General features: G+C 41.8%; 1 protein-coding gene across 1 annotated transcript in view; it reads right to left on the minus strand.

The window, feature by feature from the left end:
- Positions 1-26,569, minus strand: part of C8A (complement C8 alpha chain) — a gene marked incomplete at both ends in the record, with an annotated part of 62,069 nt that overhangs the window by 7,247 nt on the left and 28,253 nt on the right. Inside the window, 5 exons of the mRNA XM_084242364.1 lie at positions 1,000-1,157; positions 2,309-2,425; positions 19,432-19,578; positions 22,258-22,498; positions 24,504-24,704. Of these exons, the coding sequence (XP_084098490.1) occupies positions 1,000-1,157; positions 2,309-2,425; positions 19,432-19,578; positions 22,258-22,498; positions 24,504-24,704 (864 nt within the window). The remainder of the gene's footprint in view (positions 1-999; positions 1,158-2,308; positions 2,426-19,431; positions 19,579-22,257; positions 22,499-24,503; positions 24,705-26,569) is intronic.

A 26,569-nucleotide genomic window follows, 5' to 3' on the forward strand; every position in this document is an offset into this window, starting at 1 on the left:
GCCTTCCCCTTGGAAGTTTTGCTCAAGACAAACACAAAGTTCATCTCTTATCCATTAAAATTTATCCATTGCTCTTGATATCAGTTTTATAGGTTTAGCCCAAATCACTGATAACTCGATGATAGTGATTTTCAGACCCTCTGTGAATTACAGGTATATAAAAATCAAGGTTAATTTGTCTGATTGCTTTGTCATAAAGAACTGCATGTTACCACAGTCCTTTGGGTTTCACTGCTGGTACAATTTTCAGAGGAAGCATATATATCCTGGGATTTTAAATATATGTAGAAAAATCAGCAAGGGTCAAAGGAAAACGGGCAAGAAAACAGTATTTTCTTCAGTAGCCCCAAATGTAACATCTGTTTATGGCCTATCCAGGTATTAATCACAGTAGGTTGACAGCTTATAGACAGTCAACTTCCTCTGTGGCTTAAATACAATTTTACTCCCTCTGTTCAACTAAGGATGTAAGGCATCGTTTTCAACTTCAACCCTATAGACATTTAAGGGCCAGGCATTTCTTTGTTTAAAAAAAAAAAAAAGCAGAGGAGGAGGAAAATAACCATAGAGGTAGAGAGAGGAAAGAACTTTCATGAAAGAGACTATATGTCACACACGAAACCTCAAACACTTATTATTTGGTTCTTTACCAAAAAATGTTTGCCAGCCCCTAAATGAAGAGATATGATTCTTAAAATCTTCTTATGTATAAATGCAAGTTATTATTTTAACGGGGACTATCCCCTGAAGAATTGTGGGAATTCTAGCGTACAACCAGGCATAGACCACAAAATAAGTTTCTGATCCTTGTGCTCTTGTGACCTGGGTTGAAAGGCATGCACCTTTGTTGTCAGGCATGGAGAAGGCCACCAGTTCAGTGTGCTGTTACATTTAATCTTGTTCTCTGATGGGCTCATAATAAGAAATATGAAATGATCTGGTCTGCTTCACTTTCATTCCTTGTGGACGTGGAGTTTCTTCAACTGCGAAAAGACTTACCTCAAAATCAATAACAACAGGATTATGCTTTAATGACCTCCCCCAGGAACGGTATGTGATGATGATGCTGTTCTGTGTCAAGCCACCGCCCCAGCGAGAACTGCCACCTTTTACCCGGGAGATGATGTCTTTCACAGCTGCATTCCTCTTGCGTGGGTCTGCCAAAAGGATAACTGCATTAACTCATTTCCCCAAAAGTCACAGAATGGGTTGGTGAGCACCATAAATGAGATTTGAGACAGAGTTTTGATGTGCTCTCCTTAGAGATGTCTCTCACTCTGCCTTGCTTAGTCCACTATCAGGAAGGACCAAGTCTGATGAATAGACCCATCCTCAGGATAAGAAAGACACTGGGGGGACAACTCAGTCCAACAGGAAGTAAGGAAATGTTGGGAAAACAGATGTTTTGTTCATTCATTCATATGCTAAATGTTTACTTAGTACTCTTTACATGCCAAGTAGGCGGAATGAAATTAAATAGGTGCTGTGATACATGTCTCTTTGGGGCTCAGTTGGGGCATGGGGAAAGATGTGGTCAAATTTTTAGAATGGATCAGGGGTGGTCAGGAAGAAAGATGACTAGGGAGGTTAACTGGTTTGCAGGTTTATGGATACAGGAGGGGAAAGTATCAGAGACAAGAAATTTGACTTAAAGTCATGAGGCTAAGTAGCCTAATGCGATCAGAATAACTTGAACCCATTTCATATCTACTGTATCCACTGTACTATAAACTGTTTTATCATCCCTCTGTCTATTATGTTGCCCTCTGAAAAAATATTGCTCCATACATGTCTGATGAATGAATGAATGGATGAATGCATGAATATTCATATTGACTTGCCCAGGAAATGTCATAAAATATTCTTATACAGTTTTTCTCAAGTAATTATTCTTTGAGCTTGGGCTTGATAACCATGCTCAACCCTCTCAACAGACTTGTTTCTTCCCTTGGGACTGGAACCTGATAGGCCTTCATCCCAAAAGTGGACTTTTCAGATTCTGTCTACACATTCCTTTCATCCAGTACTTACTTAGATCTTGATGTATTGCTTAAAATCTAAGGGAGTGCACCATACACAGTCAAATATTTCTAAGGTGATCTCAGCCCATGGTGGATTCAAAAGTGAGCCTTTATGGGGCATTGCTTTGGGGTATTTAGCAATTATACAGTGTTACCATTGACTGAAATGGAGTCAATTGGGGGCAAAATAGTGTGTATGCCCCACATAGGGCATTTCTATGCCCTACATAGAAGTCTAGCTTTTCTTTTTGGGTGAACCATTACTAAATACTTGCCAGAACTGTCACCTCCAAACTCGCTACAAGTTTTCCCTGATAATCCTACTTTAATTTCTGTATTATTCTTGACAAAGTTAACACCCAGATGTCCTCCAAAGCACTTCTGGATGTCTTCGCTGGTAATACCTACAGTGGGGAGAGAGAGAAAATAGAAAATGCTGAGATGCTAAAAGATAGTTAATATGGTACAATCAGCTCACAGTAGTCTTGGGAGTCTAAGAGATCTCAATCAAAATCGTAGTTTTTTAACCCAATTTCAGTATTTTCTTTATGGTTCCCACACAATTCTTGAAGTGAGAAGGGATTGCACATACTAGTTGCTTGTAAATGCTAGTTGCCTTCCCTCTGCAGGTTCTCCAGTGAATCTCCTTTAGATAATGATTCCATCTTATCCATCTCCATATACCCTTGTGCCTAGCACAGCCCCTGAACCATGCTCAGCACTATTTTCACCCTGCAGTTTGGCATACACTGCCTGCTCTTCAGTCTAGATGCCTTCCCTTTATCCATTTTGACTGTGTTTCCAGAGCCCATCATAGAGCCAATCCAAATGCCATTTATTCCACGAAGCATTTTTGGATCAGAACACTTCTTTCTTCAGAGTTGCCAATGTGCTTTGTTTATCCCCAATAACTGTATTTGTCACAGTTCTTTTTTGCCCCAGTGCTCTTTGTACCTCAAAGAGGCCAGAGTTGTGTTAGAACATGAATGGATTTCCCTGCACAGTCCCCTGCTTTCTGACATCATGAGGACTGTTTGTCTCACATCAGCAATCTGTCCACCTACAACTGAGGACCCAGTGAGGACTATGCACTTTGATGATGAGAAACATAATTCTCAAAATAATAAGGTCATTTTTTCTTAATCCCATTGCTTGTAATTGAACAGAACCAAGTTTCAGCCCTTGGTCTGTCTGGCAAGATGAGGCAGGAACGCAGACTGAAACAAGATATCTAACATGCTGCAGAGTTACCTTTATCTGTAGATAAGAAATTCTGAAAGTTGTAAACTGGAGTCTGCATTTTCTAAATATCATTACTTTTAATTGCAAGTGCATAATAATTATCACCAATAATTATCTGTTTCCAGCACCATCAAAAAAGGAAAACCAACTTACACCTCTAATTCAACTGCACTGAGGATTAAATTCAATAATTTCAAGGGAGTACTGAGCAACAAAATTTGCTTGCCTACATCTTCATTAAATTGCAAACTCTATGAGGTCAAGGGCTTGTGTCTGATCTGCCCTCTCTCATCAGCATAGCTATACAATGTCTACCTCAGAGGAGGAATTCTTTATTTTTTTTTTTCAGAATAAAGGATTGATGAATGGAAAAAATGAGTGAATAAGTGAGTGTCATGAGTCCCTTGGTAAAGGCTTCTGAAGGAAAGAATCTCAGAGGTCAGGAATCCTGAATTCAAATCCCAGTCCCTTGGATGACTTGATAAAGAAATGAAGATACACTCACATGAATGCATGTACGTATGTGTGCATTATTCAGCCACTTGCCACATTATGGATAAAGTTGAAATACATTATGCTAAGTGCAGTAAGCCAGACACACACACAAATCTACATATTCACTTGTATGTCAAGCATGTAGAAGAGAGGTAGGAAAATGGGGTAAGGCTGATCAAAGGGAGCAAAGATGCAGTTTTGTAGGATAAATAAGCATAGAGGTCTAAAGTACACTCTGATGACTAGTTAATGATGCTGAATTGAATATGGAAATTTACAAAGAGTAGATTTTGGTGCTCATCCCAAAAAGATAAATGCTAACTATGTGAGAAGAAGATCCGTGAATTAGTTGACTGTAGTAATCATTTCACTTGGTGGATTTGTATCAAATCATCATGGAGTACACCTTAAATATAGACAAATCTAAGCTTAAAAGAAAGTAAAACAAAGCAAAGCAAATCCCGGACACTGACACCCAGGATGGGCTTCAAAAAGGCCTGTGATCCCACCGGGCTCAGTTTCCCATTTATGGAGAGAAGGGGTTGGACTTGCCTCAAGGACCCCAGCCCAGCACCCTGTGACCATGCAGGTGTCTGGATGAGACCTGAGCTCAGACAGGATACTCCAAGCACTGCGCTCAGCACTGAGCAAGGCTGCTTCTGACACTTCTGTTCAAGCACTTGTCATTTTTAATGCATTTCTAATTGAGGAAGGTTTAGCATATTTAATTGTTTTGATTAAAAAATGCTTCAACAGTGATAAACAAAAGTGGATGAAAGGAATTCATGGGCAGAAGCCAGAGTGATTACTTAGGTGAGTGGTGGGGTGCTTGTGGAATAAAATGACAGGACTGGCTAATGAATGGGGTGGAGGGTGCCTTGCAGTGATTATGCTCAGGGAGTGTCTGATGATGGTCTGCCACGTGCCAACAGAAGAGAATTCCAGTTTGATTTGAACAGCATGACTCAAGGCAAAGAACTGCTTTCTGAGGACTGGAAATAGAGTACCAGCCAGCAAGGGAAGTCTGTGATTTACAAAGGATCATGGAGCATGAGACCTAACGGTATCCTCAGACACCAAGCCCATGCTACTTCATATTACTTGAGATATGTGTGGTCTATAAAGGTTGATGACCTGAGGCCACATAGTTAAAGCACGGTGGAAATGAGATTCCAACTCAAGTCTGCCTTGCTTAGAAGCCTGTGGTATTTTTCACTACTTCGTGTTATTGCATCAGACCAAAGAATTCTGCTATCACAGAGAACAGTTTAGTAAGCACCTACTATGGCTCATCCCCAGGACATCAATATTGGACAACGTAGACACCATAAGAATAAAATAGGAATATGATGCAAATCTGAATAAGTAGGGTCTGATCCCTGAGAAGCTAACTGCTTTGGGACCATCTATTAAATGAAGACTGATTTGTATCCTGAGAGTTGCTTGTTTCAATATAGTGGGACTAGAAGAGTAGTCTCTGGTTAGAAGCTTTGGGAGATACCAAATCAGGTCTATAGATAGCCCGTTAGAAACCAAGACTGGTAAACTGGGTGGGGACACAAGAGGTCAACCCTAGTGCCAAAATCCAGGACTTTTAACTGATATTGGAAACCCAGCCACACCAAACCGGAAAGACACAAGCAAAAAGCAGAGAGGCGCAGGAGCTGGGACAGGTCAGAGCAATAGTGTCACACTTGCCCAGATGGGTGTGTGGCAAGGGTACACTGACGGGACCATGTTCTACCTGCTCCTCCCTGGCCCTTCAGGCTGGTCTCCTTAGCTGTCAGCTTCAAACCAAATCATAACAGAGTTTGTTTTGGGCTTTTGAACTCAGTGAACTTTAAAGTTGATGGTTCCCAAACCTGGCTGCACAGTGATAGCATCTGGTATGTGCATGAAAGATACAGGTTACTGGACCCTACTTCTCTCAGTTCTGATTCTGTATTTCTGAGTTAACAGCAAACTGAATTTTAAATATGTATCCCAGATGATTCCTACACAGTGCATCTTGGGCCAGATGTTGAGTACCATGGCCTACGGAGAATCTCTGGAGCCCGCTGCAGAACTCTCCTCCCTCATCTCAGTCAGTGTCTTTGATGCAGGTTTAGTAATCAGGCTTGTCTTATCTGCCCAGGTGTAGGGTAAATGAGTTAATGAGACTTGTTATGCCACTAGCCTCTGGGACTATCACCTTTATTTTTTAAATTTTTTTTTTATTTTTATATTCCCCATACAATTGCGACCCCCTTATTTTGACCCCAATCCCTCCCCTCCCCACCCCCCACTCCCCATGGAGTGTCTCTGGTCCATAGTTGTTTGTTGATTTTGATTTTCACTTTCTTATAGTTATTCATTTTCCTGGTCCCTTATTTAAGTTTTCTAGATTCCTGCTATGAGTGATACCATCCGGTATTTTTCTTTTTCTTTCTGGCTTATTTCGCTGAGCATGATCCCTTCCAGCACCATCCATGTTGCTGCAAATTGCATGTGTTTATCTTTTTTGAATGCTGAGTAATATTCCATGGTGTATATGTACCACATCTTCTTGATCCAGTCATCTATTTTTGGGCATTTGGGTTGTTTCCAAAGCTTAGCTATTGTAAACAGTGCTGCTATTGTGTTAACGCAAAAGGCATGTGTGGGTGGGGCATGCGTGCCTGATTGTGGACACCTGGTCCATGGGTGCATGTGCATGTGCATGTGTGCACACCTGTTCCTAGGAGGGAGGGGATAAAAAGGCGGCATCACCTTGGAGGAGGCAGCTCAAGTTGCTGTCTCCCTGCTGGCTAGTTTCCCCTGCGTGCTATGAAAACCTGTGAAGATGACGCCAAGGCTCCAAAGTTCTCTTTTAAACTGTTAGAACCAATGGTGAACCTACCTACCCTGGGCTGGTTGCAAAACACCAGGATAGGGAAAGCCAATGATAATGCAGGTAAAGACTCAGGATGCCAGCAGCTTTTAGGACTAGACAGACTAGGCATAGCAAAATGAGACTCAGTTGGGAAAGCTGTAATATCCTACCTGGGGAGGCAGGAGCTCAGTAAGAAATGGACACACGTAAGCAGGAGAACATGAGAAAAGGTTGTAAAGGAGCGGGTAACCTCACCCTCCTGTGCACAGGTTAGAGGAACCCAGAACCTGGTGCAAAGTTTGAAGAGTCACACTTTTAAAAGGAAATAATAAGACATTCATTGGACATTATTCAGCCTTAAGGAAAATAAAAAAGGAAATCCTGCTACATGCAACAACATGTTTGAACCTTGAAGATGAAGACTTTTGCTAGTGAAATTAATCAGTCCCAGAGGACAAATACTACATGATTCCACGTGTGTGAGTTATTTAAAATTGTCAAGCTCATAGAATCCTAGAGTAGAATTGCAGTGGCCAGAGGTTGGGGAGAGGGGAGATCAAGAGTTGCTTATCAGTGAGCATAATGTCTCAATTAGACACGATAAGTAAGTTCCAGAAATCTGTATCTATTGTCCCTATAGTTCTGAATACTGTATAGCAAGTACACTCAAAAAAAAATCAAAAAGGTATATTGCATGTTAAATGTTCTTACCACAATAAAATAATCTGAGAAAAATGATCTGAGAATCTGGGAATCTGAGAATCTGGGAATGATCTGAGAAAAATAAGCATGAGGGTAAAAGAGAGTCAAAGCTGTATCCTCTTGGGAATGTCCCAGGGGGTTGGGATTATTACCTGATCAAGGGAGGAGCTCTCTTGAAGAGAGAGTAGAAGAACTGAAAAAACTCTCCAGAAGGTGGTCTTAAGAGAAATTAGTCTTGTTTGTGGGGTCACGATGGCAAGAACTAGGACAAAAGGGGCAGAAGCTACTGGAAGACAGGTTTAAGCTCAACATAAGGGAGATGGTTACGATTGCAAGAGGGCAAGGAGAAGTAATTTGTTCCCTAAAGTGCCGAACTCAGCCTCTCTTGCAGGTAACAAGCACAAACTGGCAGTAGAACGTATCGAGCATTGGCCAGTGGTTTTTTGAAGTCTCTTCTAACACAGATTCTGAAACTTTAAACACACACCCAACACTTAAAGAGCATTTTAAACAACTTCGGCACATACTTAATGATTTCTGACTGTGTGCCAGGCATCCAGGAAATAGACAACAGAGAATGTATGCCCTCAGTGAGTTTACAGTCAAGTGTGGAGCAATGAACATTGGATGTTAATTTTGTGTGATGGGGATCTTGATAGAAAGCAGCAGAGTCAAGGGAAGGCTATCAGAGTCAAGTCTGCAAGGGTGAGTAGGGATTAGACAAAGTGAGAGGAGCATTGATGTAGAGGGAACCACAGGGAGGCCTTGCGTCCCCAGCAGAAAGGCCAACATGACCTTAATTCAAGAGTGGAAAAGAGGGAATTGTGAATCAGGGGTATGAGGAGCCCTCTGGGTTCCATCCCCTTTAAATTGGCCCTAGAGGAGCTTGTTATTGAGCCCACCCGCCAGGCTAGGAGCCCAGAGGAGGTATTTCTGGCCATCCTGACTCCTGACTCCTGACTCCTGACTCTTTCCACCTAGTGTTGGCTACAGTGCAGGCATGAGGGCCATCTTCCTGCCTCCATGGAGATGCTACATCAGTGTGGCTCTGAGGCAGAACCAGGCAGCTTAACTTCTGAGGTGCCAGAAAACAGCAAGGGTCTCTGCCATTCGTCAGAAGCAGCAGGTGGAAAACAGCAGGTGTAATGCATTATTTATCTCTTTGCAACAAACAAATGCCATTGAGGTTGCTGTGATCTGTCTGCTATGCTGCTTTGCTACATTGGTTGCCCTCAAAGTCAACCTCAGAAGAAAAAGAAGAATTGTATAATCTATTTTATGCTGTTACATTGGAAAGAATGGGTGTAGACTGTGGCTGGGTTGGCTGAGAAGTGTGGCTAGCTTACCTCCCCCCGCTGTGCTTCTGTTTATCCACTTAACCTCATGCTTTGCCTAACCACCTGTGGGAGTACAGGTACCTCTGGCCTTCGTGTTTGATGTCCCCTCTGGCTAGGTGGTCCCCTTACCTCTTACACTGAGTTTCTCCTACTCAGCTCTGGAAAACCTTCTCTCACCCCCTAGGGTCCTCGTATCTGTGAACCCACAATACCCTTGTCTGTCCCCTGTGCTATGCCTCCAGGCTAGTACTTGGTATACCTTAGTAATTATGAATTTCATGGGCTGTTTTTCCAATTATACTACAAACTCATAAAGTCATCTCTTGGGTTTTCAAGGTTCTGCAGGTGACAAACACATGGATTGCTTGGGGATGGGCTAATTTCAGCCCATCTAGAAAACATCTCTAAAATGTTTAGGAAGTCACAGGTCTTCTTTTAGTTGGTGATAAACTCTATCTTTGATTAAGATCAGATATTTTATACAGCATTTTTATCTGCAGTATTTCACTGGAAACTCAACAATCTTATGGGAACAGGAGGATTTGTCAATTTTATAGACTTACTGGAGTTAGAAAAGGCAACAATTGTGGTGGTTAAGAGTAAATTCTAGAGTCATAGTTCTATCATTCACTAGTAGTGTGACTTTCAGTAAATTAACTTCCATGTGCCTCATTTTCCCCATTTGTAAAATTGGGATGATAGCAGCTTCTACTGAGTCCCCAAAAATGTGTCTGACACAGTTAAGTGTTGAACAAAGTTTGGCTATTATTGTTAGGTAACTGGCCTGAGTTCTGTGACTAGCAAGCCCAAGAATCGAGGTGTGAGGTACCCAAACTCAATGACACTCCTTTCATCATGCCAGTGTTGCTCTGCAGAGATGGTCATCACATGGCAGGAGTAGCAGTGGCCTTACCAAGCCCTCATCCCATGACATTCTCATTCTACACAGCAGTTCAGTACAAAGCAGTAGAAGCTCTCCTTCCACTGGGCAATGTTGGGAATGCAATGTCAGGTCTCCCTCCTGCTGGATAAGAGCTATCTTTAGGGTCTTTGGCTTTTCTAGAGGACTCTGATCATGCCAAGAGGCAGTATTACTATGGTCTAAGCTCTGACATAGAGTCAGCCTGAGCTGGAATTCACTCCCCTCCACTTGCTATCTGGGTAACCTCTCAGTATCATCTGTAAGACAGGGATTTTAAAGTGTCTACCTCATAGAGCTGTGAGGGTTAAATGCATTGACTTACACCATGAAAAGTACAATGATGGCCACATACTGCTATTATTGTTTTCACCAGAAACGCTGCAGTGTTTATAACCTGAGTTCTTGGTTCCTCATTCTGAATCTGGAAAATTAGAGAAGGAGGGAGGCCAATGAGTTTGTGGAAACAAATTTTCTTAATGTCTCTGCAGTAAAGCCAACAAGTCAAGTTTGAATGAAGGCCATCAAGGAACTCCCATGTTTGATAAGTACTTACTATATGCTGGGTAAAGATTTTCCATCTGTTATCTCATGTACTATTCATACAACACTCCACAAGTATAAATTTTCCCATTTTAGAGATGAGTAAATTGAGGTTTAGCTAGTTTGTCACTTGCCTAAAATTAATAATAAAGAGTAGAACTGAGATTGAGCTAAGGAATATGTTCAAAGCCCATCTTGTCCAAGTCCATTGTATCGCCTCTGGGAGGAAGCACTAAGGGTGGCTCTAGCAGTGATTTTGATTTCATCACCCCTTTTTCTCCTTTAAGGCTGAGGCTATTTTTAATGATAAAAGAAAAAATTCAGCATCAAGACAAAATCAGGAGGATGGTGTTGAGCGTCTCTCAGTTCCATGTGTATGCAAATGACTTAAGGGGGTAGGGACAGAGCCAAGACACCAGGAGCCTGTCAGTCAATCAATACCATCCATCCATCACCATGACGCCTGGTTGTCATGGTAACTGGGGATTAGGGCTGGAGCTTGTTAGAATCTCGTGCTTGTCCTTTCAGGGTGACTGGTTGTCTAGCAGGCACAGCAGAAGACCTCTGGCCAGCCCAGACTGCATAGCCATGTCAATTGGACCCTCCACAGTCAGGTTCTTGCCCAGCTCACCCTCTCTACTGTCCAGCTCAGTTCAGACCCTGTGGGAATTCACCCCAACTCTGCAGAGTGAAAGGAGAGCTCTAGAGGATGCCCAGCATTCACAGGGGCTTGGATTCTGAGATACCACTGGTAGAAAGACCATGAGTCAGCCTCAGCCTATGGGCAGATTCCGGGAACACCCCATTAGCTGGGTGCCCGCTGCAAACAAAGCACTGTGGTAGTGTGATACATGGAGCTAAATCCAGGGAGCATGGAAGCTCCTAAAATAAGCTCCTAACCCAGAACAAGAAGACAGAAAGACCACCTGACAGAGCACTCTCTAAGCAGCAACCAAGGATGACTGTTAGTCAGGTGAAGAGGATAGGTTAAGGGAAGGTGAGTAGGATTCCAGGTAGAAGGAACAGCATATTCCTTCCTGTGAAGCTCCCAGGACAAAGTGAATAGAAAGTAGTGAAGGGATCAGCAAGTAGCTCAGAGAGCCCAACAGAGAGCAGTGGGCTGAGGGCCAGGCCCGGCCAGAGCACAAACACTTTAATGCTGGCATCTTGTCCAGTGGCAGACCCTCCTGTTCCCAATGCTCACCTTTGCATGGCTCCAGCAACTTAGCATTCTGTATCTTTGTTCCTCTCTGTGGCTCCCTGGAGGCCAATGCTGATTTCATTCCTAGGTTACCGAAGTCATCTTCCTACCATAACCCAGCCACGGGATTGTTCCCATTCATGTCAGGGGCAAGCCCTCCAAACAGACTGCTCTGCAAGTAAACCTGGACACTCCTTTCCCCAATGTGATCTGCTCTCATTTCAACTCACTTTTCTTAGGAAGCCCCAGCCCCCTCCACCAACCAAGCTCATATTCCCACTACTTTTGGGAAGTTTGACCATCTTTAGAGTTTAGAAAATGGGAATGCCAGAAACAGTGTGCTTCTACTGTATTCATTTCTATTTCCATTTATCACATTGTATTATTCTTAACCCCCAGCGATCAACATGTTTCTTCAGAGCAGGGGTCTGTGTGTTTCATCTCTGTGTCACTGGCACTAATGAATGGATGGATGCATGGAGATTAGATTATGAGTAAGATTTTCCTAGAGATTATTTCTGCTTCTTTGGAGAATAAGGGAAAATATTCTACTCAGAACCTTCCTGAAGGGGAATTGTAAGGAAAGGACAATTATATATAAAGGTAATGGAAGGCATGAGAAATTTGACGGACTTTAATTATACATCCCTCCCGTTCCAATTACTCTCCATACACAGCTTAATCATCTGGGCCAACTTCATCTCATTCTAATAAAGAAATAGACAATACACAGCCCTCTTTCCCCCACCCCACAGCCTATAAGAGACACCACTACTTGATCATAGCACCTTGTGACTGAGTCCATATCTGCTGTCACAGTGCTCAACTGGATGTTTCTATGAGGATGTTTGTGGGTGAGGAGGGTGTCTGGGAATGAGGTAAACATTTAAAATGGTAAACTGAGTAAAGCATCCCTCATGGTGGTGAGCCTCATCTAGTCAGTAGCAGTTCTGAATAGACAAAAATGTGAACCCTCTCGAGAGTAAGAGTGACTTCTTCCAGCCTGACTGTCTTCATTGTGGAACATGAGCTCTTTTCTGAAATACCAGCTCTTCCTGGCTGCTGGCTTTCAGCTTGGAACTTACACCATGGGCTCTTGTTGTTCTCAGGTCTTTGGACTCAGACGACAACCCAAGCCATCAATTCTCCTGGGTCTCCAGCATGCTGATTATGTGGGATGTGGCAGCCTCCATCATTGTGAGTCAGTTACTTATAAGAAATCTCTTTACATGTGTAAATATCCTATTAATTCTCAGGAGAACCCCAACTAATTTGTTTCTTAATGCCTTCCTTGTGGCTATGTATGGTTTTCCCTTTATTTAAAGTGATTAAATACATTGGTCTATAGTCAATGGAACACAATGGGTTAAGACAGTAGTTTTAACTTTTCTGAGTTCCCTAAAAGAAAGCAATACATTTTGCATTATGATCCAGCTCATACAGACCTAGCCAAAATTAATTTCCAATACTTAGCCAGGCTTTGTGGGATACTCTGATATTTTTCATCATATTGTGTTCTGTTTCATTTTGTTAAATGCTGGTCATGACCCACCAAATTTCTTATACAGTATACTAATAGTCTGTGGCCTGCCATTTGAGAACTCCTATGTCAGACATCTCTGAGATATGATAGCATGTTGGCTAAGATCACAGGTTCCCAAGTTTGACCCCTGGCTTCACCAATTAATAGCAGTGTGACCTTAGGCAAGTTATTTAACATTGTTGAACTTCAATTTTCCCTTTGTAAATTGAGGATTATAGTATACTCCTCACTTCCTAGGGAATAGATGAGATAGTACATTTAGAGTACTTAAATCAGTGTTTGCCACAAAGCAAAATGCTCAGCAAATCTTGGCTTCTTACCACTGTAGCTAGAGCCTCAGCCTGTGGTGTGTGTTACCAGAGCGAATGACAGAATGTGTGGGACATGTGCTAAATACTTGGACACAAACTCTAAAGCAGAAGACCTTGATTCAATATTAACTAAGTCATGTTGAGCCATTTACTTAGGCTCTTGGGACCTCATCTTTCTTTTTATATATAATTGGAGGAAATTATAATACAACTTCTCATAAAGCTATTATGAAGATCACCTTGAATGCTCAATGTAATGTGTTATGCTTTACCAATGTTAGGAATTACTATGTGTCAATATATTTTATTAAAACCAAATATTTCAGTTGACTCTAAATACTCTGGATAAAAAGGTAAATTAATTCACTTTGGGTGGTAACCAATTTAGCCATTCACAGAATAAATCATCTTGGATCATAATCAGGTGATTAGGACAAAGAGAAACATATTATTTTCTATGAATATTCAGTGAGAGAAATCTTACCAGTATTTAGACAAGGTTTACCATGTTATGCCTGCTTTTAGTCAATATGTGTTGAATGTGATTTAAAGGAATGAGTGAATAAAGAAAAGGAAGGAAGAGGAAAGAAGAGGCTATACATCTGTAATTGCGATCTACTTTCGTGAGGATTTGAGTCCCTCTGGCTTTTTCTATGCAGTGTGTTTGGTGGTAGGCCAGCTGGTCCAAGGACCATAGCTGGAAGGTGATGATCAATAATGGGCTGGATGTATTGTATTCTTGCTGGAAGGGTCTTTCACAGGGTCAGTGTTATCTGGCATCAATCAAGGGAAGGAATGATGGAACACAGGCTCTGATTTGGGCAGAGTTGTTAACACTTTGAAAGATAGTGATGAGAATTCAAAGTGACCTTGATAAATGGGAGGAGCAGTCCCTCCAAGACTGGATGAAGCTTTGGAGACAGAAATGAGTGACTTTGATCAAAAAAATGGGCAGGTGGGGGAGGAAGCATGATTGCTGAGCCTCCAAATCCACAGCAAAACCATCAGCCACTATGGGTTGGATATAATGATAATGATTTCCCTTCCACTGGAACATTTCAGAGCTGACCAGTTGCAGAGCCCTGTGAGATAGGCCTTCTTCTTATCCCCACTTACAAGTGAGAGGGCAGTTAGTATGACAAAGTTAATAACAAGAAATGTGGGATTAATAAGCTTGTAACACCAATATAATACGTCAATAATTGGTGGCATTTTTAAACTCTGACTGTATGAAAGACACTAGGCCACATCCTCACAGATTGTTTCTTTTCATATTCACAATAGTCCTAAGAAGTATATACTGTTTTTGTGTCATTCGGATGAAGAAGAAGTTGAATCTCAGAAAGTTAAATAATTTGCTATAGGGTCACATGGCTGATAAACACTAAAGATGAGATTTGAATCCACACAACCTGATTCCAAATTTTTTCAGCACCCGACACTTAGTGAGTGCTTATTAGAAGATGAGCACTGCACTAAATATTTTCTGTCATAAGTTCATTTACAACTCACCACCGCTCTAGGAGATCAATGGCATGAATACTTCCAGCTTATCAGATGAGGAAGGTGAGCTGCCAGTGATCACAGCAGGAAGTGCAGAAACCATGTTTTTGGCTGTTCTTCTATAGAAATATCCAACATTAATGGGGAAGAAATAGGGGCCTCCCTGGTGGTGCAAGGGGTTAAGACGCAACCTATGAAGCTATCCACAACCACTGCAGCACGAGTTCGATCCCCAGCCTGGGAGCTACCCACATGGCGCGGCAGACCTTTCCTGTCTTGCCTGCTGCTCCCCTCAGCAGTGTATTTCAGTCAGTCTGCCTGTTCTGCTCCCCACTCTGTCTCTGGTGAGTCCTCTCACCTCCCCAACCCCCACATCTCTGGCCTGCACCTCAGCTCTTATATGCATAAATAAATAAATCTTAAAAAAATAAAAATAAAGAGGAAGAAATACCTACTAAGGCACTTATCATGCAGCATGTATTTGGATTTATTCCCCCACAACCAAAGCCTGTTTTCATTCCTGTTTGGGTCTTGAAGTTGAGACTCAGAGAAAAATAAGTACCCTGTTCAACGCCATGGGGCTGCTGAATGGTAGTACCAGGCTACCCACCCAGCTATTCCTGATTCCATTGTTTGGATGCCTTCCTGCCATATCCCCAGTATACTTTTTCATTCCATTACCTACTGACCCCACCTAAAACTGTAGTCACTCTTATTTGGACAGTATTTTACTTATCCCACTGCTTTTTAACATATTATCTCAGTTAATTCTCATAATAGCTTTTTGAAGTAGTTTATTATCCATACATATGGGAAAACTAGAATCAGAGATGAGAAGTATTAGATTTTCAAGGGGGAAGCCTTACATGAAAAGCAAAGTATTGCAGTAAAAAGAATTCTTTTTACCACCATACTGCCTGCTGGCTCTTATGTGGCAGTGGAATACTCCTGGTTTTCCGTCACAAGAAAAACATCAATAGAAATATTTTTTTGCCATCTTCACAAAGCTCTTTCCATATGGCCTCAAATTACAGAATCATGAACCTTTGAAGACTTAAGGACTTTTCATTTAACTTACGCTTCTGTGGTTTCCAATACAGCATCCTGATCAAGGTATACTGTCAGAATGACTTGGATTCCTTAACCGATAGGAAAACTCTATTTCATGTTGCATGTTGAAGAACCAAGAGCACAGAAGCTAAAACAAATGAGTCAAGACCTAACCACCATCTTTGTTCCAGAGGCATTTTTGAAATATCCACTGACCTCTGATACTTTGTTTCTGCATGTCTGCATGACTGCAGGGAAACTGCAGAGAGATAGCGACACAGAATGATGACCAGTAGTCATGGAAATGAAGAGGAAGGGAAGGATTGTGGACAGTGAGGTGGCGGCAGTGGGATATGTGGGAAGGAGAGACGAAGTCAAAATTGTTCCCAGGTTTGTGGGTCTTGACAAAGGCAGCTGGGATGTAAAAGGAGAGAAGACTGGATTTTATCTCAGATTATTTTATGTATTCTTCATTTACTAGGGATATGACTTTTCAGCCTAGGTTCCTGGCATCTGTAAAACTGGGGAAACCTCTCCTCTTTCACAGAAAGGAGTGGAAAATTAAGTGATAAGAGAAACAAATGCCCAACAGATGTATGAAAAGTGCTCAATATAACTAAATATCAGGGTACTGCAGATCAAGACCAAATGTGGTATCATCTCATACCTATTATCAAAAAGATAAGAGATAGCAAGTACTTACAAGGGTGTGGAGAGAAGAAAGTCTCATGCACTGTTGGTGGGAAGGCTAAGTGGTGCCTTAAGAAATTAAAAATAGAATATCACAAGATCCAGCAATCACACTTCTGAGTTTTCATCTAAAGGAGATGAAATAACTATCTCAAAGATATATCTCTTGTCCCATATTCATAGTAGCAGCATTCATAATAGGTGAGGTATAGAAACAATCTAAGTGTTCATTAACAGAGGGATAAAGAAAACATGGTATAGATGTACAATGGAATATTACTCGATCTTTAAAAAGAAGGAAATCCTATAATTTGCAACAACTTGACTATACCTGGAGGGTGTTATGCTAATCAAATACATCAGGAAGAGAAAGACAAATACTGCATGATTTCACTTATATGTCGAATCTAAAAAAAAAAAGTCAAATTCTTAGAAACAGTAGAAAAGTGTTCGCCTAAGGCAATTTCCCATTTAAGGAGAAGGAGAAATAGGGAGAGGTTGGCAAGAGGTTACAAACTTTTAGTTATAAGATGAATAAAGTCTGAGAATCTAAAATAGTGACTATCGCAGATAAGTTGGAATTTGCTGAGAGTGAACTGAAGTGTAGTCACAAAAGAAAAAGGCAAATATGTATGTATGAAGTGATGGATGTGTTTGTTGTATGAGGGTATCCTTTCATAGTATATACGCACATCAAATCACCATGGTGTACACTTTAAATATCTTACAATGTCATTTATGAATAATCAATGAATTATATTATAAAGCTATGGAATAAAAAGGTTTAAAAACTAAATGAGAAGACTGATGTGAGGGCACTTAGTAAGGAGTGTGGCATATACTCGAGTTAATTCTTTGCCAGCTCTCTGTGTTGGGTATATACAGCCTGGACTACTCAGGCTGTAGTCCAGAGTTTAGGGTGAAAATGGTGTGATACGATAGCCTGTAGAAGCCAACTTCTTTTGAGAATCCCTCAGATATTTGGAAACCTGGGCAGGAATCCAGATGGAAATGTGGGGGTCACTCACAGGAAGGGAGAACGGAAGGAGAGGGGGAAGTGAGGATGATGACCAAACAGGGAGTGAGTGCTAAGAACGCTTCCTAGACCAGGGCCACACATTAGGGTCAGGTGGAAGAAGAGAGCAGAGTACAAGTGGAGAACAAGTATCTGAGAAGTGGGACCAGCTCAGTTCAACTCAACAAATACTCTCCGTGCACCCACAACAGGTCCAGCCCTGTGCCAGAAACAAAAAATACCACAGGAGAAAAAGCACAGTACATGTATATAAACATTCATTGTCTAGTAGAGACAAATAGAATTAGAATAATATATTAACAAATATAATGACAAATTAGAATAATATTTGAACTTAAAATATATAGATTCCAGAGTCTTCTTTTGGCTTCAGAATCCCTGTCATATTCCCAAATGCCTCAAGGGTGTCTCTACCAGGACACTGGCAGTCCCCAGGCAAACTCATCATGTCCTCACCTATCAGCCCTGTGTGTGTGTGGTGGAAATATAAGTTAGAGGAAGGAGTTGTTTATACCTTATAATCCACACCCAGTCCACCTGCAAATTATCTTAATTCTGCTTTCAAAAAAAAAATATATATATATCAAACACATCATATTCTATCATCTCCATCTTTTTTCCTTCTAACTCTTCTCCCTGAATGCACTCTCTCCCCTCTGATCTGTGCTATGTGCAGTGAAATGGACTGTTGATTCAGATTAGACCAAGCACCACCCTGCTGGTAACCCTGCAGGTGGACTCCATACTGCTTACTAAGGTGGGCAAGACCCTCTGACACCTCTCTAGATTTCTTCCAACCCCTGGCCCTGCTATTCTCCCCTTATCCACAAGGCTTCAGCAACACATGCCTGCTTTCAACTCCCAATACACCAAGCTGTCCATCTGCCCAACACACCTTCCAGTTGTCTTTGGAATCTCCTCTATCCTTTGAATTACATCTTAGTCTAGATATCACCTTCTCAAAGAGACTTTGCCAGATTATCCTCAGCAAAGCATCTCCTCTGCCCCAAAAGTTAGTCTCCACAACCTGTTCATTTTCTGTATAGCTCTTATCACAGTTTGCAAGTACATTTTGATCATTTCATTCACTCACTGAACCAACATTAGCAAGGCATTGTCCTATAAAATTAATATACAACAGTGAACAGAACAGATAAGGTCCCTGATCTCATAGAATGTGTTTTCTAGAAAGTTGAGATTGACAATAAGCTAATAACTACAGTAGCATAGTGACTACTAAGTAAATTGTGATTTCTTAAAGGAGGCTGCTCTAACAAAGAGGGATATGACTATGTTACCAGGCAAGGCTTGTCTGAAAAGTGACATTTGAGATCTGAATGATTAGAATTTAGCTATGCAAACATCAGAGAGCAGGTGGCCCAGACACAGAGAACAGCTACTAACAACACTAGAGACTAAAATAAATGTGTGTTGGTGTTAAAAGAACAATAATGGCAAGAGCAACAAAAGGAAAAAAGGGAGGAAGGAAAGAAAGGGAAAATAAAAGTCAAAAGAAAAGGAAAAGAAGAAGGAAGCAAGCAAGCAAGAGAAGAAAAGACAGTGTCATAATGTAGCAGTCAGTGCCCAGGTGAGAAAGTATAGACTAGTTCAAGGGTCATCGAGCCAGTAAGGACAGCTGCCACGTGTGCCTGAGAAGTAATTTTGATATGTCTCCCTGACGAGGGCCAGAAAGGAAGAGCCAAGAATGACATCTGGATTTTCACCTGTTTACTTAGTTTCCTGTATTAGATAGTGAGCTTCCCAAACAGGCACCGTGTTGATTGATGGGCCTGGCACATGAGACAACTCAATTGATTGAATGAATGAATTCATGAACAAACAAAACTATGGGAGAAGGAGTCAGGGCAGGTCTTGCAGAGGTGGGGATGCCCGTCCAGATGGAGAAGGATGAGTTGAAGTCTATGAAGTTGACAATACAGGGAAGAGCCCTGGAGGCCAAAAGCGTGGTGTGTGCACAAGGACGCACACAAGACAGATGGCGAAACAGTGTCACTGCAGTACTTGACCTGTCCAAGGTAAATGATCAGTTCTGTAATGGGTCCAAACTCCACAGACACCAGAATAGTGAACACACTATTCTCTTTGTCATACTTTGATACAAATAATAAGAGTTCTAAAGAAGGGATAAAGGAGAAAAAACATCCAAATTCAGAAATTCAAGCTCAAAGCCATCCTGACTTCTGTAGAAGGTAGAAAACTGTCATCCTCAGCCATGGAGGGGAGTCTAGAGCCCCACTGAAGTCTAACACCACCTCCCAACATCCAAGAATTCCCTTGATTTTTGATGCGTGGCTTCATGCTGGCAGAGAAGCATTTTACCAAAGGACACATTAAAAGAAAACAGCCTCGTGTATCCCCTGGGATGAACCCGAGGAGCTGAAACAAATCCAAGGACAAAGGATTTCCCTAGAGCAAACCAGCATATGTGTTCACTTAAATCATCCCACGCCAAGCTTAGTTCTCCGTGTCTATGAACATGTACCACACAGGGTGTCTGTCAGAAATAAGCACTTAATAAAGCATAAATATTATTAAAGTCAGAGATCACTGAGAATAAGACAGTAGGAAAAGATGGAGGAGAAATGAAAAATAAAGAGAAAGGGGAAGAGACAAGGGAAACTAGGCAAACATCAAACATGGAGAGAGGATGTGCATGATCTATCTGTCAAAGGGAAAGAAGGTAGATGTTTTTGTTCTTTGTAGGTTAATATGTAAATGACATTCTGATTTATTAGCGGTCTCCAACAGATGAGGTGATGATTAGCACATTTCCATATTTATAGAAAAGCAACACTAACTTTCCAGATTTATAGAAAATCAGCTCTTCACAAATAGCAAATTGTGCTATTATCGACATATGGTTTTCTATAAACAGAGCTGAGGTAATTATCCCTGGGACAATTTGGTGGTGGGCTCCTTTTGAATATTAACCACATCGGAAGCCCATTTCCGCCTTGCAGATTTTAAAGAGGAGGGGCCATGAGATAACCCCAGGCAATTAATTAGTAATCCAGCACCAAGCCCAAATGAAGGGCTCGACGTGACCACGTGGCAGAAAGACATAGGTCCAACATTCTGACTCCAGCTTCCTGGAGCTTTGGGCAAGGTAACTAACCTCCATGAGGAGCCTCAGCATTTCTAGGGTTAAAACCAGGGCAACACCAACCTCTAAGTTAGAGGGCAAGAAAATGAAGTGAGGCTATAGGTAACAGCACCTGGAACTGAGTAGGTATTCAACAAATGTCAGTGTGTTTTCCTTTTTCCTTAAATGACCCACTCACTACAGTTTTCAAACTCTTTTTTAATATTGATGCATGCTAAACTATTTATAGCATGACTCACTATGTATATATGCATACTTTATTTGATGGAAAATGTTTCCTGAAGTAACTTCTTCTCTACTGCCTACAGTGCCTTCTGTGCCTGCAATCCATTGTGATATTTTCTGTCCTATCATTTGCTGTACAAAATTTTGTGTATTATCCATACATTGATTGTCAGGATTCACTTTTGGGTTGCAACTTGACATTTGAAAAGTACAGTGCTACAAGAGTACAGGAACCACATTTAGGTTAACTGACCATTGTACCCCTGGCACATACAGGATGCTCACTAGATATTTGAATTATAAAGGAATGAATGACCCCAGCCAGAAATCTAAATTGATGCTCCCTTTCAAACTCCATGTCTTTTTCAGCACACTTATTAGGCTCTAACTCCTGTGTTGAGTGCTAAAGAAAAGTGTCAAACTTGACACTTTCAAAGATCTTGCTGTCTAGATGAAGCGAAAAATCTGAACATTTAGAACATTATCTTTAAAGACTAAACAGTGTGGAATATATGAGTATGTTGAAGTAAGGAAATGGATAATCTGAACTGGTACAGTTGGGGAAAATGACTTAAAACTGGGAACTGGAACTTGGCTTTGAAATGTGAATAGATCTCTTATCCTTCTACTCATTTGTTGACTGGGTTGATGGCTCCAAACCTCAGGGGGCATTAGAAACACCTGTAGGCCATATTAAAGCACAGACAGCACAGCCTTGTTCCCAGGGTTTCTGACTCAGCAGGTTTGACATGGAAGCCCAAGAATTTGCTTTTCTAACTGGTTCCCAGGTGATGCTGATGCTGCCGGTTATTGTCCACACATAGAGACCATGAAGGTTGTTGATGTCATGCTAAGGAGTTTAGATTTTTGTTCTTAGCCATTCAGGAAATTAGGCAAGGATGTAAAATCATCAGATCCATGAGTAGTAGCAAGGCCCTTCTGATGGTGACTGGATTGTCAGGAATGGGCTGGAAAGGGGTGAGCTTTCCCCAAGGTACCATTTACCTAATGCAGTAAAAAGTGAAAGATGAAAGTCCCCCCTGTGACTGTTGGGACAGTGGTGCTGAAGAGACCATGATAGGAGAGAGAACTGAAGAACCTTAAGTTGGAAAAGGGTAAAAGAGAGGAGGAATCTGGGGTGACTCCAGGTTTCTGACTAATTAATTGCAGGGCAGTTCCATTAGTCGAGAATCTGCATTTAAAATCAGTTTTAACATTATGAATAAAATTCCAAAGTCTCCTTTTTATTGAAGAAGTAACTGTGGTATAATGGAAAACGCATCGAAGTCTGAGTCAAGTCCTGTTCATGGTATAGCAAGATATTTCACTTTTCTGGACTTAATTCCCTGGAAATACCAATGCTACTCAAAAGTTGTTCTGAAGACTAAAAGAGATCATGTAAGGCTCATAGTCATTGCTCAGAAAACTAAACTACTGTGTGTGTAAAGCTTCAATTCTACTTACCAGTTGATTTCATTTCTTCTTTGTCAAGTACCAAGATATATTCGTAAGTGCCACCCATAGATCCAGAAGTTATGTAATGGGTACCGTAGTCATTGATGAAGTTGGCATACATGCCGTAATTGTACTGGTCTGGGAGCTCCATTAATGCCTGCAGCATTCCTTCGTCCAGCATAATATTTTCCCTCCTCATCTTAAAATTAGCAGTTTGCACTTTTGTGAAAATTCTCATGAATTGATATTGCTGCCAAAAACAAAAAAACCCATTAAATGAGGGGGGGAAAGCAAAGAAGCTTATATTTTATCAAGAGATAGTGCAAAAGGTCAGCATATAGGAAGTGGCAAATGTGTGTGTGAGTGCGTGTATACACATATGTATTTACATATAAATATATGGGCATAAACATTTATGATAGAGAGCTATTTTATAAGCATATATTACACACCAGTATGTACCTTGCTGCTTTTCCCCTGCCTCCATCTGTGTTCTTACTGCCCCAATCCAGGTTAAGTACGCAGCTTTCATCTGAGTTAGTTATCACAATGGACTCTTTCCTCTCTCCCTACCTCTCTTCTCCCCTAGTCCATTCTCACCTTCATGTTTCTCCCTGCTTTAATTAAAGCACTGCATTATGCAATCTGCTATACAAGTATTAGGTATACATTAAAAATCATGCTTAGGAATGTTTTCGGTAACATGGTAAATTGCCAATATTACACATGTATTTAATTTGTTGAATATATAGCTATACATTCCTATAATCTGCTGCAGTATGCTAAGTGAAGAGGGTATGCTCTTAAAGAGATAGGCCCCCTGCCTTCATCGAGCTTATTTTCTAGTGGTACTCTTGTCCTGATAATTAATAAAGGAAAGCAAGATCCTAATATAACCAAAATAGATAGGACCAGGGTAACATTGCATTGATTTAAAAGGAAAACATCATGGGCCTCCCTGGTAGTGCAGGCGGTTGAGTGCAGGCGGTTGAGCGCAGTGCTGTGAAACTGTCCGCAGCCTCTGCAGTGCCGGTTCAATCCTCGCCGACCTTGGAGCAACCCACATGGCGAGCAGACCTCTCCTGACTCGCCCGCTAATCCCCTCAGCAGTGTATTTTGTCAATCTGCCTGTTCAGTTCCCTGCTCTGTCTCTGGTGAATCCTCTCACCCTCCCGTGCATATGGCCTGTACCCCGGCTCTTGTATAAATAAAAATAAAATCTAAAAAAATAATAATAAAATAAAATAAAAGGAAGGGAAAGGAAAACATCATATATGGGCATTAGTTCTAGGTAATGTAAACCTAGATCCAAAGTTTCCACTTCACTAAGTGGAAACTTAGTGAAGAGGCCACCTGCTATCACAGAAATCCATGTTAATATTCAATAGACATATCTCATAGTGATACTTTCCCTTCAGAGCTAAGCTAATTTGTGGCAAAGCTCCAGAATGCAACTTACATTTCTGAAGTTAATCTTTATAACTATTTTCATTATCCAAATTATTGTGTTGAGCCCCAACTAAATCCAGTTTTGATATCAATGTTCTTGAGCTTTGGGTAAATTTCTAATCATTTTATTTCTCTGACTTCTGATGGCTGCTCTATCCTTGAGATGCCTTCTTACCCTTTCACCCTGCACCCCATACTTCCACCCTGCAAGTATGCTTTCAATCCCAAATTGGTATGGGGTGTCCTCTCATTTCTAGGCCTTGGCACATGCTGATTTCCATACCTACAACACCCTTCTGTTAACTTTACCTCCCTTCATGAGGACCAGTCAGCTGAGGTAATGTCCTTTCCTCAGGGATGCATTGACTGGCCACTCAGTATAAACAGGGGATAGTGGTGAATGTTTTTGCAGTATATGAAAGACTAGGCCTACTGGGCCTTCAGTTTAGTTAGAAAAGCAAGCCTTGCATTGCAGCATTCCCTTCTGGTTTAGAGGGTCTGACTATTTCCTTTTAAGACATTACCATTCAAAGTATTCCCCTATGTGCTCCAGGTAGCTACAAAAAAAAAGGATGGGGTGAAGTGATAAGAGTTAGTCTTATCATTCAATTTTATTCCCTTTGTGATGATTCTGCGTGCAAAAGCGTAATAAGAAAAACAAACATGATTACCACTGATCAGACATTTCCAATTATACAACCAAATTAAGGTTCAATTACTACTTGTACTTTTTAATGCAATTAAGGTAATACGTGTTCAGTGTGGATTATGGAATACTGTGTGACACAGGCTTTATGCTTCAGTACCTTATTATTGTACTGGTTCAACTGTTTCATGAGGGATCTGCTTTCTGATCCATATATGCCTGCTTCCAACTGGACAGAGGAACCCTCAGGGCCTATGCCAAAGGTCACTCCAAAAGACGCAGAATTGTCATTTCTTACTTTAGATAGAAGGTCATTTGTATCATCGTACAATTCTGAGGAGATTATAGTATCTGCCAGGGCCTGAAAAGAAATGAACAGTTGTCAGCTGATTCGTATTTAATATCATTGCTTTATAAAATACCTCAATTTTTCAATTATTACAAATAACTTGTATTTTTTATTTAATCTTTAAAATGAAGTACCATTGTTTTACATCCTTGTTAATAGCTTGACAATATAGGATTTCTCCCCTCAGGTGTGGTCACTGAGGCTTATAAATAATTTTTAAAAGGCTAATCTTCAGGGACATCATCAACATAGTGGTGAGAAAATGCTGCGAGTAAGACCTCCCATAAAAAAAAAATTAATAGAAAGGAAAAGCGGCAGGTCCCTGCGAGAACTGGGACATGGAAGATAAATGGGCGACTCTGGCAAACTGCCCAAAGAAGATAGTTGCCATAAAAGAGTATTAGAAGGGAGGAAAGCTCAGAACCCTGCTACCCTCCCCCACCCACAAAGTCAGCACTCTCCCACCAACAGAAAGGAGGGGAAAAAAAAACCTAAAACAACGAACAAGAACAAACCACGCATCAAGCAGGACTGTGAGTGCAAAGGAACTATTTCAACCACTGCACCCTGTGAACTGGAACTGTGGAGAACCATACAGGATTCGCCATGGAGGTGAGCGAATGGCTCTGGTCGCTATTGGAGAAAAATAAAGACTCCCAGGAGATCTACAAACAGCCCAAGGCCAGCCGGTAAGCTTGTGCGGAAAAGCAGCTGCGTACTTGAAAAGCATACAAAGATCGGGGCTGCCCAGGTCCCTGCGCCTGTGACCTAGGCTTGCGGGGAGACGCGCGGGGGTGGGGGGGCCCTCATTGAGGTGAATGTCCCTCACTGAGTAATCAGAAACCAGGCAGGCGCCCAGACAAGGGAGTGGGGTGCAAAAGGCACCATTTCTGCAGACATTGAACTGGGCTACAGCCCACGTCTTGGACCTGAGGGCTTTGGGAACTGAGACCCGGGGCACAAAATTCAGGCCATGGGATCCCCACGACCGTGGGGCACAAGAAAGACAAAGCACCCCCACGCCATTGAGGCTCTCCACGCCACTCCCACTCTATTCCCCCAATCCACGGAGTTAAAAACAGTTCCTGAAGGACACTAGGAAAGATCTCTGGCGCCACCTAATAACCAGAAAAAAATCACCAACACCCTATAGTTGGAAACCAGGGATCACAAAAACACCCTCAGGAGCTGAGAGGGGGTGGGCCATGCAAACGGGGGTAAGGAGGGAAATAAAGCTTGGAGCAAGACCGGGCGTGCAGGGGAGTGCGTACCCGCATCGCCTTTGTAGAACAGGGACCTTTCTTCAATAAAGACTGCTTGAAACTGGCAGAAGGCTCCTGGCAGAGCCAGAGGTGATCTGGGAAGTCTGCCCATGCCATGCCCCTTCTGGCCAGCAGTTCAAGCCCACAGGGGGAGCGGCCACCCACAGCTGGGGCAGACTGGGCACGCAGGGGAGTGTATCCCCACATCACCATCTTAGAACAGGGACCTTTCTTCAATAAAGACTGCTTGAAACTGGCAGAAATCTCCCCAAGGAGCCAGAGGGGGAAGGTTCCCTGCACAGTCAGAGGTGAGCTGAAGGCCCCCACAAGCCTGGTCCCGCCTGGCAGGAAGTTGGAACCCAGAGGGGGATCCAGTTTTTTTGGAACCTAGAGTGCAATCTAGCTGTCCCACCTCTAGGGAAGTTTGTGGGACTTCAAGACACACTTTTATAATTAAACACAGAAGGAGGAAATATTCTGTGACAGCAACCATTAACATACTCAAAGTACCATTGCCTCACTAGACTTCTGGCATAACAGTATTTGACTCGTTTGGAGCACCAGTTTCTGAAACCCCACAAAGAGCACACCAAAAAGATGCTGGCCAGTACCAGC

Source organism: Talpa europaea (assembly GCF_964194135.1).
Source record: "Talpa europaea genome assembly, chromosome: 9".
Taxonomy (NCBI): domain Eukaryota; kingdom Metazoa; phylum Chordata; class Mammalia; order Eulipotyphla; family Talpidae; genus Talpa; species Talpa europaea.